The 19,639-nt window shown below is 33.7% G+C and overlaps 1 protein-coding gene across 1 annotated transcript in view; it reads left to right on the top strand.

Annotated features, from left to right (window-relative positions):
* The window catches only part of klc2 (kinesin light chain 2), a 28,476-nt gene extending 10,664 nt beyond the window's left edge, over positions 1-17,812 (top strand). Inside the window, exons 4-14 of the mRNA XM_073836472.1 lie at positions 2,949-3,165; positions 7,412-7,601; positions 7,706-7,879; positions 9,602-9,701; positions 10,054-10,103; positions 11,902-11,969; positions 12,062-12,170; positions 12,415-12,564; positions 14,563-14,687; positions 14,773-14,830; positions 15,189-17,812. Coding sequence (XP_073692573.1) covers positions 2,949-3,165; positions 7,412-7,601; positions 7,706-7,879; positions 9,602-9,701; positions 10,054-10,103; positions 11,902-11,969; positions 12,062-12,170; positions 12,415-12,564; positions 14,563-14,687; positions 14,773-14,830; positions 15,189-15,272 — 1,325 coding nt within the window. The 3' untranslated portion in view covers positions 15,273-17,812. The remainder of the gene's footprint in view (positions 1-2,948; positions 3,166-7,411; positions 7,602-7,705; positions 7,880-9,601; positions 9,702-10,053; positions 10,104-11,901; positions 11,970-12,061; positions 12,171-12,414; positions 12,565-14,562; positions 14,688-14,772; positions 14,831-15,188) is intronic.
* Positions 17,813-19,639: the final 1,827 nt, after the last annotated feature.

Here is a 19,639-nt window from a genome sequence, read left to right as displayed (position 1 = left end):
CATCGCCCAACCCTAATCGTGACTAGGGATGGGTACCGAAACCCGGTACTTTATCGGTCCCGGTGCCAAATTATAAAAGACAGAAGTATCGATAAGCTCTGACGTTAACGGTTCTGCTGTCGGTACTGGAGAAATAAAAAAAAAATGCCCTATTTATTATTGCTAAATAAAAATTACCTAGCATATTTTACCTGACCAGCCTTTTGTAATTTGCGATAACATTTGTTATTCGCCTGCACTGCCGTCATTTGCTACTGTATCTCACGCACGAAATGTAGTCTGTTCTGCAGTACACAGAGCTCGCGCGCACACAACACGAGAGAGCGCGCGCGCTTATGGCGGAGAGCGCTGAACGATCTGAAGTATGGTTACACTTCACCCGTGTGAACACGGACAATGCTCGTTGCAACAAGTGCAACAACATTTTTGCTTGTAAAGGCGGAAACACAAGCAATTTATCAAAACATCTAGCCAAAGTGCATTATGTGCAGAAATGCAAAGTTTTCGACTGCCTAGCTTCTACTTCTTCATCCGTCTCCTCAGGTATGCATGCTATGTTAAAATAACGACATACATCACATAAGGTCTCTCTAAATCAGTATTATAATGTTAATAATTTAATAAACCCACATTCAGATACATATAGCCTACATATAGGCTAAATATTATAATATTTTTTATGCAGTAGCCTAAATAAATATGAAACATTAAAATGCCTTTATAGTATTGCTTTTACAAATAGATAAATAATAATAAACTATGCTAAGAAATTATAGAGCAGAGCTTACCTAAAAATTAATTTTGTAGTTCATTGTATATTCATTTACAAGAAAATTGTGTTTATTTGTTTTACAATCATTGGTTTTGTTTGTGTAACAGATATTTGCTCAAACATTGGTGTTTGCTAAGCTATATATAATTATTTTACATTTAAAAAATAAAGTGTTGTTATTTCTGTTCTCAGTTTGTTTCGGTTTTTTAATTAAAAATATAACAAAAAGTACCGATAAGAGTACCGTTAAAGTACCGAATCGATAAGTGGTATCGATAGAAGTAGTAATACCGTTAAAACCTTAACGATACCCATCCCTAATCGTGACAGTGCATGCATACGAGACAGAGCAAGCGCGGGATTATGTAGATGTATTTGGAGGATGTGTGTTGGTCCTTAACATATTTTCGATCAGCTTTTTTAAGTTCAAAATCGCTCTCATTGATTGCTTACTGCTTAACCCACTCTCTCCAAACGCGTTTAATGAGCAGCGGAATGTTTAGAAAGAAAGTATTATTTCAGAAATAATACCATATCAAAAGAAATATTATGTATTAACATTATAAACACTATAAACATAGCTATAAGTTAGTTACCCTGACTCCAAAACGAATCATTTAAATGTAACGGTATTCTGAACAGAACAGGAATGAAACAAAATATATAAAGTTAAAGGAACACTCCACTTTTTTTGGAAATAGGCTCATTCTCCATCTCCCACCGAGTTAATAAGTTGATTTTTACCGTTTTGAAATCCATTCAGCCGTTCTCCTGTTCTGGTGATATCACTTTTAGCATAGCTTAGCATAGATCATTGAATCCTATTAGACCAATAGCATCGCGTTCAAAAATGACCAACGAGTTTCGATATTTGTCCTGTTTACAACTTGACTCTTCTGTAGTTATATCGTGTACTAAGACCGGTGGAAATGCAAAGCTTCAATTTTCTAGGCTGATAAGATTAGGAACTACACTCCCATTCCGGCGTAATAGTCAAGGACGTTTGCTGCTGTAATAAGGCTGAAGCAGGAGCAGTAATATCACGCAGCACATGTGCAAATGCTAAACTAGCTGGGAACTCATTTCTGATAATACTCCGCCTGCTTCGGCCATATTACGGCAGCAAACTTCCTTGACTATTACGCCGGAATGGGAGTTAGTTCCTAATCTTATCAGCCTAGAAACTCGCAGCTTTGCATTTCCGCTGGTCTTAGTACACGATATAACTACAGAAGAGTCAAGTTTTAAATACAACAAATATGGAAACTCGTTGGTCATTTTTGAACGCGATGCTATTGGTCTAATAGGATTCAATGATCTATGCTAAGCTATGCTAAAAGTGATATCGCTAGAACAGGAGAACGGCTGAATGGATTTCAAAACGGTAAAAATCACCTTATTAACTCGGGGGGAGTTGAAGAATGAGCCCATTTCCAAAAAAAGTGGAGTGTTCCTTTAAGACTCCAAAACAAAGTGAAACTAAAAATAGCATGCGTTGGGCTCACGTACCTCTGTAATTCGGCACAAATCCAAGTTTTTCCATATTCCCAATGTATTTGAATGATAAACTGTTATTTATAATGTATACTAGGCTTTGTATTGTACGTTCATATTTCGATGAAAAAAAAAAATTCTCTTCAGCAAAAATGTCCAGAAATCTTCATATTTAAACTTGTTTTTTGTTCCAAGCTCTGTTCGTTATGGTAAAACCATGAAAAGGCATATTTGGTGTAGTTTATTTAATCTAATTTAATTAGATTTTTTTCTGCTGTTTTTGTGTGCCTCATTTATTAATGTGAACGAACTGTAATTCGTTTGGAGTTCACTGTAATTTGTGATCGCTAACAACTTCCTTGTTATTATTTCCTCATAATAATAAAATAAGTAAAGATGCGGAAATAGAAAGCATGCATTTCATTTGGCTGTATAGTGTGATTAAGTGTGTGTTTTTCGTGAGTGGGTTGCTGCTGCGGCGGGGAATCGCGATGCCGGCTCAGCATCGTGATGTCTATCGGTGATGGGCGATGGCATCGTCTATCGACCCAACCCTAGTAGTAGATAATTTATTTACTCAAGTTTTGATCATGTTGATTTAGAGGCTTTAGAAATTCATGTATCAGATGAGATTCAGTAGGCTGTGTTGGGTTAAGCTCTTGTTTGTAACCCATCGCTTCAGCTCAGCCCAGCGGTGAAGTGGCGGCACAGCAGGGAGGCTACGAGATCCCGGCCCGTCTGCGAACCCTTCATAACCTGGTGATCCAGTACGCATCTCAGGGCCGGTACGAGGTGGCCGTGCCGCTTTGCAAACAAGCTCTGGAGGACCTGGAGAAAACCTCTGGACACGACCATCCGGATGTGGCCACCATGCTTAACATCCTCGCCCTGGTCTACAGGTCAGAGATCATTGCAGTCTGCTTTTCTTTTCTTAAAAATATTAGTGATGCACCGAAATGAACCTTTAATTGAAACTGAATTTAATTTACCAAAAACCAAACATGAGGTTGATTTAATATTCAATCATGCAATTAAATTGATTTAATAATCAACACACAAATAAAAGCTATTTATGAAACTTTTTATATTTTACTTAAAATATTTGTTTAAACTTCATATAAATGCATAACTTGCATCTAAAATCATGGTAGAAATGGCCTTTTGTTTTTATTTAAAGTATGACAGATTTTGATGTAAAAAAAATTCTACTATTTTAAGTTCAGGAAACTTTTTGTATTTTGCAATTTTTTGTTTAATTCAACTTTTTAATGACGTATTATTTGTTGTTGGAGTATAAGCAATTAAACGATTAATCATATGAGATACTCATGTTTTAACGAGATCTTGAAATATGAATATGTAATTTTTATGTATAATTTAAACAAAACTAATATAGGCAGTTTTTACGAATTTTTTAAATAATACGTTTAATTTTAAAAGTTGATTTAACTTCAATAAAAAGTTGGGTATATTTAGAATTTTTTTTTTTTTTTAAATACAAAAAATCAAAGTCTTCTTCAGTTATGTAATCCTACTAAAATACTACTAATATTAAGGAATATTATATAAAACAGTTTTATTTCTCATTAATCAAATATAAATATGTTGTTGAAATAAGCAGTTTATTATTTGATACTCATGTTTTAACATGATTTTGAAATACAAATATAAAATAATTCAAATAAATCTGCTTTAATTACAGCTGCAAAACAATCGTATGGAAAAAAAAGTTTGTTTACATATTATGTGTGTGTGTACTGTGAATATTTATTATATATGTATAAATACACACACATGCATGTATATATTAAGGAAAATTGTTAATTTATATATTAAACATTTATATTTATGTATAATATGAATTTGAGACAAGTATAAATATATACATATATGTGACCCTGGACCACAAAACCAGTCTTAAGTCGCTGGGGCATGTTTGTAGCAATAGCCAAAAATACATGGTATGGGTCAAAATTATTGATTTTTCTTTTATGCCAAAAATCATTGGGAAATTAAGTAAAGATCATGTTCCATGAAGATTTTTTGTAAAATTCCTACTATAAATATATCAAAATGTAATTTTTGATTAGTAATATGCATTAAGAACTTAAAGTGGACAACTTTAAAGGTGTTTTTTTTTTTTGCACCCTCAGATTCCAGATTTTCAAATAGATGTATCTCAGCCAAATATTGTCCTATCCTAACAAACCATATATCAATAGAACGCTTATTGAGCTTTCATATTATGTGTACATCTCAGTTTTGTAAAATTTAACCTTATGTCTGGTTTTGTGGTCCAGGGTCACATATGTGTGTGTATTTATAGACGCACAGTGTACACACGTTATCTTTTTTTAATGATATATCCAGTTAAGAAATTGAATACATTTATAAAAATACAGAAATATCATGCTTTTATTTCAAAATAATGACAATTCTTTCTTGTAAAAATGTACATAATTTGAACTGTTTCATATCAAACGTATCAAAGCTTTAAGCTTATTGCGAATTATTGGTTGGCAGTTGAGCTACAAGTAATGTGAAGTTTTGTTCATGCATTTTACTGAAAACAGTATAGCCTGAAAGATTTCAGTTTATAATAAAAAAATATATAAAATAATTAAACAGATTGATCCTAGCCTAGCATCTAAACAGCTGTAGTTTATCCACATTATGCATGAAACTAACAGTAGCTGTGTTTCCATCCACCTGTTTTATGCGCATTTTGGAATATGCGCACAAAAATCTCTGAATGGAAACGCGAAAATGCGCATAAATTCTGAAAATGCGCATAAAAAAACTTATGCGCACAACTAAGTAGGATAAATTTTTTATCCGATAAGAAAAAATGCGCATAAACTACGATGGAAACACTTTACCGAATAAATTCCTCCATGTGCATTAAAAAAGTCATGTGACTTTGCACGCTGGAACGGGATAACTTGACTAACCAGCGGACCCATCTTACACAGCATCAGAAATGTTGTTTTGGTCATTCTGAAATGTTTCCTTAAGTGGTTTCGTCACTTGCCCACCACGGCACCGGCCCTGCGGTCGTTTTGATCATTTTATAGAAATAAAAATCATTTAGTTCAGTTAGAGAACAAACAGTACAATTAAAAACTGAACGCGGCTGCTCAATGCAGTGTGCCTAACAACAGTCACATCCGCGGCATGAGTCCGATTTCATTTATCACATTAGGAGTAAGGTGAGAAAGGCAAGACGTTGCCGAAAGATTTAGTTTTAAAAGTATTTTGTATTGTAAAAAGGCCTGTTGACTGTTTTCGTTTATCTAAGGTGATTTTGGAAGCTCATTGGAAGAACATTCGTTTCTTATTTATTTGTTTCCACAGCGATGCCAATTTTCAGTAGGTCTATTTCTCATAATTAAACTTTGTGGAAGTTATTTAACAGTTGTTTATTTGTTTTTGTTAATAAGTGGAAGTTATTTAACAGTTGTTTATTTGTTTTTGTTAATAAATTAACAATTCTATGTTTAAAATAGACTACGTGAGTAGGGCTGGGCCGATAAACGATATCATATCGAATCACGATAAAATTTGTTAATAACGATGATAAGCTATAGACATTTTTTGCTCGATATGGATTAATCTAAGAGCCAATCATACAGCAGAAATATGCGACAGCGGCCAATCAGCGTGCAGCGTGCGTGTGCACGTCAAAGTACAAAGTTCATTTTCTACAGCACTTTGCGAAGCAAACTTGCACCAGGACGACAAAAAAAAAAAAAGAGAGTGGAAGCAGCGACGAAAGAGAAACTAACCTCGAGTTATTTTCCAAAGATGTTGAAGTTGTCGACAAAAAAGTTAGCACGAATTCCGTAAGTGGTTTGACTATCTGAAAAGTCGATTGTTAAAACTGAAACCGAAAGCAAAAAAACGCACGCGCATTCAAAAGCAATTTAAATCCCCCTTGTTTCGAGAGTGACTCCAATGCGCGCAAATTAGGCTACATGACATATCTAGGCTGTTATCTGCATGTAGACTATAATAGGTTGTGTATGTCTATAGCTCTGTATCATGCTTGAAATATTCCGTCTCTATTTGCACTTTGAATAATGAGAGAGTAGCCTACTTTGATTATGGCTGAATTGTCTGCACTTAATACGATTAAGAAAGAGCTGTGTCGTAATTTTTTGATATTTATACCGTAGATTGTTTCAAAATGCAGTGGTTGCCTCTAATTTAAATAGCTCAACCTATAATAGAGAAAATAAACAATTGTGTTTATAATAATAAATAATAAATAAATAAATAAATGTGTTACAAATAATGTTTTTACAATAATTTTATGTTCACATTTTGTACATTTACTCTCATTTACCATACTCTGTCACAACTTTAACAACTTTTTTCATTTATTTTAGTAAGTTATTTTAATTTTTAAGGCCAAATCTGTAATCTGCTTTTGTTAATAAACTATACTTAATGTAATTTAATGAATCCTTTAATTTTTGTGGCTTTAGTCATTATTGGGATACTATTTTAAAGCTGGCAACATCAACAGCTTATATCGAAATATATATCGTCATCGTTCAATATGGGAAAAAATTATCGAGATTAGCTTTTTGACATATCGCCCAGCCCTATACGTGAGTTTGTCGTACTGTTTTGTTGTTGTCCATTCAATCAATTGACGCCGAACTGCCGCTAAATCGAAAGTGAAAGTAAAATGCTTACGGACATTTACAAGCTTTTAAAAGCGTGGAAACGAGAGAAAACTATCCCTCAACCTTTCCCTCGGAGATACCGGTACTGGCCATGTTGTCACATGTCAATTAACCGCTGGGGAAATCTGAAAATTATTATTTTCATGACTTCTCCTAGTTTTTTTTTTTTTTTTTTTGATATTTACTGAAAGTTTATCAGGAAGTGACGATTTTGTTCCCTTTGTCTCGTTGGATGGAAACGGTGCTTTATGCGCAAATGTTTTATGCGATGTTCCAGTTTTGCGCATAAGTTAAATTCGCATTTTTGGATGGAAACATAGCTACTGACACAGTCAAAACATGCCATGAGAGAAGTGGTAATTAAATGTTTTCGCTCTATGCTTTTAGCCAAATGTTTTTGGTGCATCACTGTAAGACATGTTCCTGCTCCAACCGGATTCCTGTGTTGTTCCAGGGATCAGAATAAGTATAAAGAGGCAGCTCACCTGTTGAACGACGCTCTGGCCATCAGAGAGAAGACTCTGGGTAAAGATCACCCCGCCGTGGCCGCGACCCTCAACAACCTCGCCGTGCTGTACGGCAAACGCGGGAAACACAAGGAGGCTGAGCCTCTCTGCAAGAGAGCGCTGGAGATCAGGGAGAAGGTGGAGAACCTGCACATGTCAGAAAGATGGTCTTTATTGAAACACTGTTGCTCTAGTGTAGTCAGTGTTGTTATATAAATATATACGCGCATGTGTGTTTGCAGGTTCTGGGTAAATTCCACCCCGACGTGGCGAAGCAGCTCAATAATCTGGCCCTGTTGTGTCAGAATCAGGGCAAGTATGAGGAAGTGGAGTATTATTACCGCAGGGCACTCGAGATCTACGAGAACAAACTGGGCGCCGACGACCCCAATGTGGCCAAGACCAAAAACAACCTGGTGAGACCAGATTGACTCAACTACAGCTGACACAGCAACAATATTTATGGCCAAAAATGAAAAGCGTTTTAAAAATTGCTTGTAAATGCAATATTGTCACCAAATATTGGACTTAGTCTAGTTTTTTTTTTTCAGTTAGCACAGGTTTTGTATTTTGGAGAATTTCTCAGAGAGAGTATTTTGGAGAGTTTCTTCTCCGAAATAAAAAAAATCCAGCATTTTTAAGGGCCTAAACATGGTCAAAATTTCCACACACCGCAAAAGTGCTGAAAAGTGGTGAAAGTGGGTGTGGCAAATGACTCAATAGCGCCATCTATAAAATTTCAACAAAGTGTTTCACATAATTTTTTTTTTTTTTACCTGGTCATGATTAATTTTTCTGTAATTAATCATGATTAATTGCATATTTATATTGTCATACTTTCACATTGAACTTCTAAATGAATGTAGAAACAACATAAAGATAGTGTATTTTAAATATGTGGTTAAATATGTGTTTCTAGATACCAATACTGCTACTGATATCTCAATTTGACCTATTAATTATAGCCATTAAACATTTAATAGGCTCTAGAGTTGTCAAAAAGTACCGAGTTCGGTACTGAAATTTAAAAAACAATATCCTCTCCAGGTCAAAATAAATAAAACGCAACATGACAGTTAAAGGGGTTATGAATTACATTTTTTGAACATAAAAATTATATTATGAATTATTTTAACACTTACTATGCAATAAGATGTTTCTATAAAAATGGTCATAATTTAGAAATGTTTTACAATGATTTTAGTATTTATATAAATGTAAATATATTTCTATATTTTATTTATATTAAATGATTTAAATATTTAAGCATATGGCAACAGTTCAGTAAGCAAGCAATAAATAAAATGTATCTAATTCTATTTTTCTTTTATACCACTATTTGTTTATCTTACACTTGTATATTGTTTTTTATTATTATTTACACTCTATAATTTGTGACCCTGGACCACAAAATTAGTCTTAAGTAGCACTGGTGTTTTTACAATAGCCAAAAATACATGGTATGGGTCGAAATTATCGATTTTTCTTTTATGCCAAAAATCATTAGAATATTAAGTAAAGATTATGTTCTATAAGGATATTTTGTAAATTTCCTACCATAAATATCAAAACTTACTTTTTGATTTGTAATATGCATTGCTAATGTTTTTATTAATATTTAGATTTTTTTTTTGCACCCTCAGATTCCAGATTTTTAAAGTTGTATCTCAATTAAATATTGTCCTATTTTAAACCATACATCACTGGAAAGCTTAAACACCCACTGCTTTGATTGGATAACATCTTTGCATATGAAATATGTATTATATGTGGAACTGCCATGATTAACTAATCATGAAAAGTGCTGATTATAGCTGATTGTCATGTGATCTTCATTGCTTTCTCATGAATGCTTTCATCAAAACTAACAGTGCAAAAAACAGAATAGAACTTTGTGTTTCTTAAATCAGATTTGCATCAAATATATCACGTCCTGAATGTCTCCTGTTCTCGTGTTTATCTGTGAAAGTAAATATTCAAGATCAATAAAGATCTGGAGAAACTGCAGATGCAGTGACAAAGAACAAGCCCTGTGGGTGAATTTTGATATGAAACATGAACGTTTGGCTGTGGATCTGAAAACCTGAGAGCATTGTTCTGTCTGAAGCTCGTTGATGGAGATTGTGTTTCATCCACAGGCGACGTGTTACCTGAAACAGGGCAAGTTCAAAGACGCAGAGACGCTTTACAAGGAGATTCTGACCCGTGCGCATGAGAAAGAGTTCGGATCCGTCAACAGTATGTATTATTATTGTAGAAATCATATATGGATATTCGTTTAATGTGAATTGCATAAACCTTTTTTCATCTTAATCATTTGTTTTGCTAAGAATAGACATGTTTTTATTTGCATCTTCATGATGGGTTTTTGTCAGGATGATATTTTAGAGGGTTTGTCTAAATCCATCAGCCCTTTAAGCCAATCAGACGCTTACAAGATTACAATCAAACATGCACCTGCTTTTCCTTAAGCTTCAACAAGCTAATTATTGTCAAACAAAAAAAGTAGACTAACCATGCAGGGAAAAGTTGTACAAAAAAAAAGTAATCACAAAAAAAAATAATGCAATTTTTTTTTTCCCCTCCTCAGATGATAACAAACCAATCTGGATGCATGCAGAGGAAAGAGAAGAAAGCAAGGTATTGTTGGCTTTATGTTATATATTTGTATGCATTTTAAATTGTAAAAATATTTGTACACATGTATTTAGGTAAATGTGAAAACATTTGTATATTTACATTACCGTCTAAAAGTGTAGGTCAGTTATTTTATTTTAATTTACTTCAATTTTTAGAAACTAATACTTTTATTCAGCAAGGATGCATTCAGTTGATTAAAAGTGACAGTAAAGACATTTGTGACCCTGGACCACAAAACCAGTCTTAAGTCGCTGGGGTATATTTGTAGCAATAGCCAAAAATACATTGTATGGGTCAAAATCATTGATTTTTCATTTATGCCAAAAATCATTAGGAAATTAAGTAAAGATCATGTTCCATGAGGATTTTTTTGTAAATTCCTACTGTAAATATCAAAATGTAATTTTTGATTAGTAAAATGCATTGTTAAGAACTTAATTTGGACAACTTTAAAGGTGATTTTCTCAGTATTTTGATTTTTTTTTTTACACTCTCAGATTCCAGATTTTCAAATAGACGTATCTCGGCCAAATATTGTCCTATCCTAATAAACATACATCAAAAGAAAGCTTATTTATTGATGTATACACCTCAGTTTTGTAAAATGTAACCTTATGACTGGTTTTGTGGTCCAGGGTCACATTTATAATGTTAGAAAAGATTTCTATTTCAAATAAAGTCTGTAAAAACATTCTATTAGTCAGAGAATCCTGAAATAAGATCTATGACAGTTTTCACAAAAATATGAAGCAGTACAACCGTTTTTAACATTGATCATAATCAGAAATGCTTCCTAAACAGCAAATTAGCATATTATAATGATTTCTGAAGGCTCATGTGACACTGAAGAAAATTAGGCTTTGATCACAAAAATAAATTATATTTTAAAATATATTCAAATAGAAAATAGGTATTATGAATTGTAATATAATTGCACAGTTTTACAGCTTTTACTGTATTTTTGGCAAAAATAAATACATCCTTGGTGAGCAAAAGAAACTATTTTCAAGCACATTAAAAAATTCTTACCGACCCCAAACTTTAAACAATAATGTGTATATTTAATGTACATTTACTTATGACTACATCTACTTAGCCATGTTAATAAACCTATTTATATTAATGATATTTAACCAATAAGACATTGCTTTTATATAACAATAAACAAACACTAAATAAAATTAATATGTGACCCTGGACCACAAAACCAGTCATAAGGTTAAATTTTACAAAACTGAGATGTATACAACATATGAAAGCCCAATAAATAAGCTTTCTATTGATGTATGGTTTGTTAGGATCGGACAATATTTGGCCGAGATACATCTATTTGAAAATCTAGAACTTGAGGGTGCAAAAAAATCGAAATACTGAGAAAATCACCTTTAAAGTTGTCCAAATTAAGTTCTCAATGCATATTACTAATCAAAAATTACATTTTGATATATTTATAGTAGGAATTTTACAAAAAATCTTCATGGAACATGATCTTTACTTAATTTCCTAATGATTTTTGGCATAAAAGAAAAATCAATAATGTTGACCCATGCAATGTATTTTTGGCTATTGCTACAAATATACCCCAGCGACTTAAGACTGGTTTTGTGGTCCAGGGTCACATATATCAAGTTTATTTTCTTCTATACAACAATTCATTGTGGTTATCCTATGTTTATATTATTATAAAATTTTTTATCAGGTTTAATATTTTTAAAGCTCTCATTACATTATATTTTAATATGTGTTTAATGTAAATTGATTCCAGTGTGAATTCAGTTCGTCTGTTGCTCATTTCCAGGGTAAGAGGAAGGACTCAGGTCCATACGGCGAGTATGGCAGCTGGTACAAAGCCTGCAAAGTGGACAGGTGAGTGTGCAGGTGTGCCTCCAATGATTATGGGTATCAAAGTGTGGAGAAATCTGTTTTAAAGTGATTCTCTTGACGTTTCTCTCGTGTAGCCCCACTGTTAATACAACACTGAAGAGTCTGGGCGCGCTGTACCGCCGGCAGGGCAAACTGGAGGCCGCCGAGACGCTGGAGGAGTGTGCAACGAAAAACCGCAAACAGGTACGGCATGCATGCTGATTTCCTACCTGATGCTTGACCTATAAAACTGACTTCCTGTGCAGTGTGCAGATGACTCATACAGGAAGAAAACGCTGTTGAGAACACCTCAATATGTTTTCTCTGCTAATTATTTAACTGACTTTCTCACTAAAATTCATTCATTATTTCATTGACTGACAACTTAAGCAATACCGCCACAGCAATGTAAGAAAAGCTCATAGAATTGACTCGTTCTGTTTGTAAGGGCATCGATGCCATTAATCAGAGTAAGGTGGTGGAGTTGCTGAAGGACGGAGGTGGTGCTGGAGGAGACAGACGTCAGAGTCGGGACGGAGTAAACGGCCCCGGAGGCCCTCGCGGAGACTGTGATGGAGACGAAGCTGAGTGGAGCGGGGTCAGAGGAGCACACAAAGCCTTTGATTTATATATAGGACATATTTATATGAAAGTTTGGAATAATTAAAAGGCTGAAGTGTTTTTAAATGAAGTCCACTCACCAGGGCTCCATTTATTTGATACTGTTATTATTATATAATAACAGTATCAAATTGATAAATTATAATATTATATAATATTATTCCAATTTTAAATATTAAAAAATTTTGTGCCACATTTTTTTTTAAAAATCTACAATTACGAGATTAAAGTATTTTGACAATGTAGTTGAAAATTTTCAACAAAGTCAAAAATATGAGAATAAAGTCAAAATGTTTAGAAAATAAAGTCAAAATTACAAGAATAAAGTTGAAATGATTCAAGAATAGTCAAAATTATGAGAATAAAGTCAAAATTACAAGAATAAAGTTGAAGTGTTTAGAAAATAAAGTCAAAATTACAAGAATAAAGTTGAAATGTTTCAAGAATAGTCAAAAATATGAGAATAAAGTCAAAATTACAAGAATAAAGTTGAATTTTTTAGAGAATAAAGTCAAAATGTTTCAAGAAAAGTCAAAAATATGAGAATAAAGTCAAAGTGTTTAGAAAATAAAGTCAAAATTGTGAGAATAAAGTCGACATTATTCTTGTAATTTCGACTTTCTCTAAACTTTTTGACTTCTTTTGAATTCTTGTAATCTGTGCTTTATTCTCTAAACTTTTCGACTATTCTTTATACATTTCGACATTATTCTTGTAATTTCAGCTTTATTCTCAACTTTTTCGACTTTATTCTCAAAACATTTCGACATTATTCTTGTAATTTCGACTTTAATTCTCGTAATAATTTTGACTTTAATCTTAGATTTTTCTTTATTTTTAATGTGACACTAAAACACTGTCATAGTGTCATAGAATATCTGTTAAAATGCCATTTTATTTCTGCGATCAGCATCATTACTCCAGTCTTCAGTGTCACATGATGATCCCTCAGAAATCGTTCTGACATGCTGATTTGCTGCTCAAGAAACATTTCTGATTATTATCAATGTTGAAAACAGTTGTGCTGCTTCATATTTTTTCAGGATTCTTTGAATAAAAAGTTGAAAAGAACAGCATTTATTTGAAATAGAAATCTTTTGTAACACTACAAATGTCTCTGCTGTCACTTTCAATCATTGCTAAATAAAAGTATTATTTTTTTACATTTTGCCCAAACGTATGGTCATGTATCACAGTTTCTACCAAAATATTTGGCAGCACAACTGTTTTAAACATTGATAAGAATTAGATCATTAATTTTTCTGTAGAATCATGTGACACTGAAGACTGGAGTAATGATGCTAAAAAATTCACAACAATCACAGCAATAAATTACATTTTGGTCAAAAGTTTGGTCTGTACTGTAGATATGAATTCAACTGAAAAAACTTGTGAAAGAATATCTTTCAGGTGGTCAAATAGCAAATAGTGGAGCTCTGCAGCCACCTACTGGTAAAAGTTTTTTTTATTTTTTTACTTTTAAAACTGGATTTTCCAAAAGATGGGCAAAAATCTTAAACTAAACCATGTGAAATTATCCATGTTATCCCCATGAATTAAAGTTAGAAATGTGGGTCTAGAAAAGTGAATTTTACATAAAGCAGTTTTTGTATAAAAACCCATTTAAAAAATATTTATTTATTAATTTATATATATTTAAAAAATATCACTAACCCACTGAAAACTGAACAAATGTAGAGTAAAAACTTTAATAAACAGAAAAATATACAGTACAGACCAAAAGTTTGGACACACCTTCTCATTCATTTGAGCAATATATTAATTTGTAATAATATTTAACAATTTTGCTGTTTTTACTGTATTTGAGATTAAATAAATGCAGCCTTGGTGAACCAAAGAGACTTCTTTCCAAAACATAATATAACAAAATGTCATTTATTCTTAACGTTTGACTGATGTTGTATGTTCAAATATATAAACATTGAAGAAGTTGATCATATTTTCCTGGGCACAGGATGGTAACGGTGCCCTGCGCAGAAGCGGCTCATTCGGGAAGATTCGTGAAGCCCTGCGTCGCAGCAGTGAGATGCTGGTGAAGAAGCTTCAGGGCAGCGGCCCACAGGAGCCACGCAACCCCGGGTGAGACTCGAACTCAAAACATCACCCTTAGTCTTTTCAGAAAAAAACAAACTCACTCTTTAACTGTTTTTGTTTGATTCAAAAGGATGAAGAGGGCCAGCTCCTTAAATTTCCTCAACAAGAGCGTAGAAGAAACCTCACAGGTGAGTACAATATAATGTTATATTAGAATGATTTCTGAAGGATCATGTGACACTGAAGACTGGAGTAATGATGCTAAAAATTCAGCTTTGCATCACAGGAATAAATTATATTTTAAAGTATATTCAAATAGAAAATGGCTATTTTGAATTGTAATAATATTTCGGAATTTTACTGTATTTTTGATTTAGAATAGCATGCACGAATTAATTTTTCACAGTATGATTAAGAACATTAAGCATTCGATTTTCATTTTATGCTTATTTTAAATCTTGTTTGCAGTTAATTTTCACTTAGTCTCAACATGGTGTTTTAAAATGCATGTCAATCGAAATGTTGTGTGTTTGTGTGTCTCTTCAGGAATCTAACAGCGGCCTGTCAGAATCCAGAGGACTGAGCGCGAGTAATGTGGACCTGACCAGACGCAGCTCTCTGATCAGTTAGAAACAATGTCTGGAGGTGGAAAAGGAGCCGAACGGAGAATCTGTTTGCTACTTGAATCGAAAATATAATGAAATGAGTTTTCCTAAGAAAAAGATCTTAAAAGCAAAAACATGTCTTTTAGTTTCACATCGCTTGCAAAATCCGGGCTTCGCCTCTCCGTCATTAGCCAGATCAAACGCAAAGTAGCACGCTGTCACCTACTAGACCACAGACTCTAGCGACATCCAGTGGTGAAAAGACATCATAGCATGGCGTCAAAATCGCGTAGTTTAGCGGACGACTTTATCAAGTTATCAAAGCATACGTTTGCTGCCATTTAGAAAACATAAAGTTCATATATAGTAGATGCACAGACGCTGTGAATGCTAACGACTTCCACAAACGACCTCACCAAGTTGAAACGGTGCGAAAAACTACTGCGAATGCACTTAACGAAAAATATGAGCGTAGAGGACGAGTTGAAATCGGAGAGCACTGTCTGGTACGACCTCACTTTTGCCTTCTGAGTTTGATGTGTATATAATGATTTAAATTATTTAAGGTGTTTTCGTTTTGCGAAATTAGCACACAAGGATTTCGTTTACACTGTAGCTGGATGTCTGTCCTGGAGCGACTGGAAATCGCGTTGAGCGGTACAATGAAGGATTGTCTTATTTATTAGCGAATCTAGATTTATAATTCATTTTGTCTGATTGCTCTGTTCGTCTAAAATCCGACGAGTCGGTGGAAAAGGCCAAACGCATATAACTGGAAATTTCCGTCAGTTTAAAAGGACATGTTTTTCATTTTATATGATTTTCTAATGGCTAGAATATCTGGCTGAAACGGACACATCCTCTTGTTTTTGTTTTATCTTTTTGATGTTTATGAATTGCATATCCTAACATGAACAACAAATGTCTTAGTGTACTTGTATGTAAACGTTTGCACCTTTATGTGACTCTGTTACCCCTTTTTTCATTGATTAAGGATGTGTGTGTTTGATTTTTCTTGTGTCCATCAGAGGCAAGTGATCTCTGAATGCACTGGTGACACTAGCTTTGGGAACCAGCCATACAAATGAGCAAATCTCATAAATAAACGAGTCATATTTCACCTCAGATCACATCCCGTTACATTTTTCATCAAGAAAATAGGACCTTTATCCATTTCTTAGCATTGTCACATTACTTTTATTAGTTAAGCACACTTTTCATCAAGTTTCTACTTACAAAAACATTCATTCATCATTAAAAATTAATTAGACATTGTGCAGTCATTTTGTACTGTAATGAGACTTTAGGGATTTAAAAGTGCTTAAAGGAGTAGTTCACTTTCAGAACAAAACTGTACAGATAATGTAATCACCCCTTGTCATCCAAGATGTTCATGTCTTTCTTTTTTCAGTCGTAAAGAAATTGTTTTTTGACGAAAACATTTCAGGATTTCTCTCCATATAACGGACTTTTATGGTGCCCCCGAGTTTGAGCTTCCAAAATGCAGCTTTTGAGGTTAAAAAGTTTAATATGTAATAAAATAACCGTTTGTTTTGCTAGATACGACCCTTTTTTCCTTGGCTGTGATCGTTTCGAGCCATTTGAAGCTGCATTTTGGAAGCTCAAACTCGGGGGCACCATATAAGTCCATTATATGGAGAGAAATCCTAAAAGGTTTTCCTCAAAAAAACATAATTTCCTTACAGCTGAAGAAAGAAAGACATGAACATCTTGGATGACAAGGAGGTGAGTACATTATCTGTAAATGTTTGTTCTGAAAGTGAACTACTCCTTTAATTGTCAATAATGTCTCAATGCTAAGCGTCAAATTGGTCCTTTAACATGCTTTATCTTCTTTAGAAATATTAATTCTATATAATTCTCCAATTATAATAGTTTTCTGGCTTTGTGGTGAAATATGACGCTTGTTCTTTACGTTTTGTGAGATTTACTCGAACAGAATGTATTGCAAAAAGTTACCAATGCGTTCATGCTAATAACGTTTCGTTTAGCTGAACAAAAACAAGGGTTTTAGAAAGTGCTCGAGTGATGAGAGAAAATAGTGAAGAAAATGATAAATACGAATGTCACTATTGATTGTAAAACACTGATTTTTGACTCCACAAAACACACGTGTATCTTCCTCATGCTTCTAGCACACACAGGTGTGTAGTTTGTAATAATGCCGTGTTTACACCATTTCTGAATGTGACCCACCTTTGGCTTGTTTGTCATGGTTTCCGTTGATTTGTGATGCCTTTCCTCTCTCGCCACATGACCGTTACTAATGTACGTCTCTCAGCGGTTAGATTGTGCTGCAGTTACACAGGCTGCCCTTCTGCACTGATCTCGGAACAGCGCCCCCTGTCCTACTCAGAAAAACTAGCGTTGTTAGAAGAAGCAGGTCGTCCTCAGATCAGCTGTGAAGGGAAACGTCTAGCAGCTCTGTAGAATGTAGCCGCGCACGCGCGTCCTTCCTCAGAGATGCATTTCACTTGTGAAGGGGCCAACCTCATGTATGATTTAATAAACGGTTCGGAATAAACTCTGCTTTTCAAACCAAAATCATGTTTGCTTGTGTGTTTATTATATCGACCTAACCAGTGTTGGGAAGGTTACTTTGGAAATGTAATAGGTTACAGATTACAAGTTACTTGATTTAAAATGTAATAAGTAGTGTAACTTTTCGATTACCTTATAAAAGTAATGTAACTTATTACTTTTAATTACTTTTCGATTACTTTTCTAAATTTCGAATATTTTCAACTGTTATTCATTTTGAAACATTTAAACGAGGCAGAGTTATTTTTACAGTAGCACTCAACATTGATTATTGTCAGACTTTCAAAATTCATCACTTGAATACAGTAAGGGATAATATACATCTTTATTTTGCGGTAACAACTGGCTACATTATCAACAACATTATCCCACTTATTAAACAACTGCTTCATAGATTATTTATATGTTTGGGTCAAAATTATTAGACACGAAACACTGATCTGAGTGAAATATTTGAACGCAAAGCTTCCATGAAGAAATCAGTTGCTAGCAAACGGCAAGTTCATTAGACATTTTAGGTATACAGTGCAGTCTTACCAGTTTTATTACACAACATTTCACCACATAAATAATTAAGGAAGTAGTACTATTGTTAGTTATTTTATAATCCATTACAGTGTACAAAAATAAAAATAAAAAATGCCAGCAGCTGCGTTTGTATAAAACAAATTGACAGAATTAAGTTGTCCACATAATATTGAATTAAGCTTTAATAATTTGTTAGCTACCAAAAACAAAGCTTCCGCCAAGAAAAAATATCAAGCATATAGCACTGACTGAAGTTGCCCTGAATGTCGTGACTGACCAATCAGAATTAAGCATTCCACAATACCGTGTAATAATTTAATTTAAAGCACAGCCACCACAATTTCAGACTTTTTTTTTCTTTTTTACTTTTTTGGGGGAGTCTTTTTATGCCTTTTATTGTGATAGTACAGTAGAGAGAGGACAGGAAAGAGCTGGGGGGAGAGAGGGGAGCGGGATTGGCAAAGGACCTCGAGACGGAATCAAACTAGGGTCACCATGAGCGCAGTTACACTATGTCATAACAAGATCATAACATAAATAGCATCATAAGAAATTGTTTAATAGCTGTGATACTGGGTTTGAAATTAAATGTTTGCATAGTTATGACAGAAAACACAAGCATCTAACAATGCCTTGGAAAAAGCAATCTTAAAAAATAAAGTTTATTTATAAACCCAAATAGGAAAGTTTAGAGTTATCGGATAAGCATGTGTCCTATTGTCTGTCATAAACTCCTGTAACATTGGTGTCTCATTTTAAAGCAGTCAATGCAATTTATTGAAGAAGTCAATTAAATCTGTAAGTGGGGGTGAGTGTGTGAAAATATTCAGATGTAATCCCGTTTGTAATCTCTGGAATTTTTCAGAAGTAACTGTAATTTAATTACAATTTTTTTTAGTAACTGTAACTAATTACAGTTACATTTATTTTGTAATTAAATTACGTAATTCCGTTACATGTAACTAGTTACTTCCCAACACTGGACCTAACAGCCAAAGTATCTGTCTGTCTGTCGTTCTTTCTAGAATGTATTGTTCTATCTATCAATTTATCATTCTATCGTTCTTTTGTCTATCGATTGTTCAATCTGTGTCAATTTGTCTATCATTTTATCCATCTATTTGTCTACTATTCCATCTGTCTGTCAGTTTATATATTGTTTTATCTATTAATCGTTCTTTTTATGTATTGTTTAGTATCTATTGTTCTGTCTATCTTTTGTTCTATCTCTATCTATTTATCATCCTATCATCCTTTCAATCTATCTATTGTTCCGTCTGTCTGTCAATTTATCTATCTAGC

The sequence above is a fragment of the Garra rufa genome, chromosome 3 (assembly GCF_049309525.1).
Source record: "Garra rufa chromosome 3, GarRuf1.0, whole genome shotgun sequence".
NCBI classification, from domain to species: domain Eukaryota; kingdom Metazoa; phylum Chordata; class Actinopteri; order Cypriniformes; family Cyprinidae; genus Garra; species Garra rufa.
This window is presented reverse-complemented; position numbering and strand designations above follow the sequence as displayed.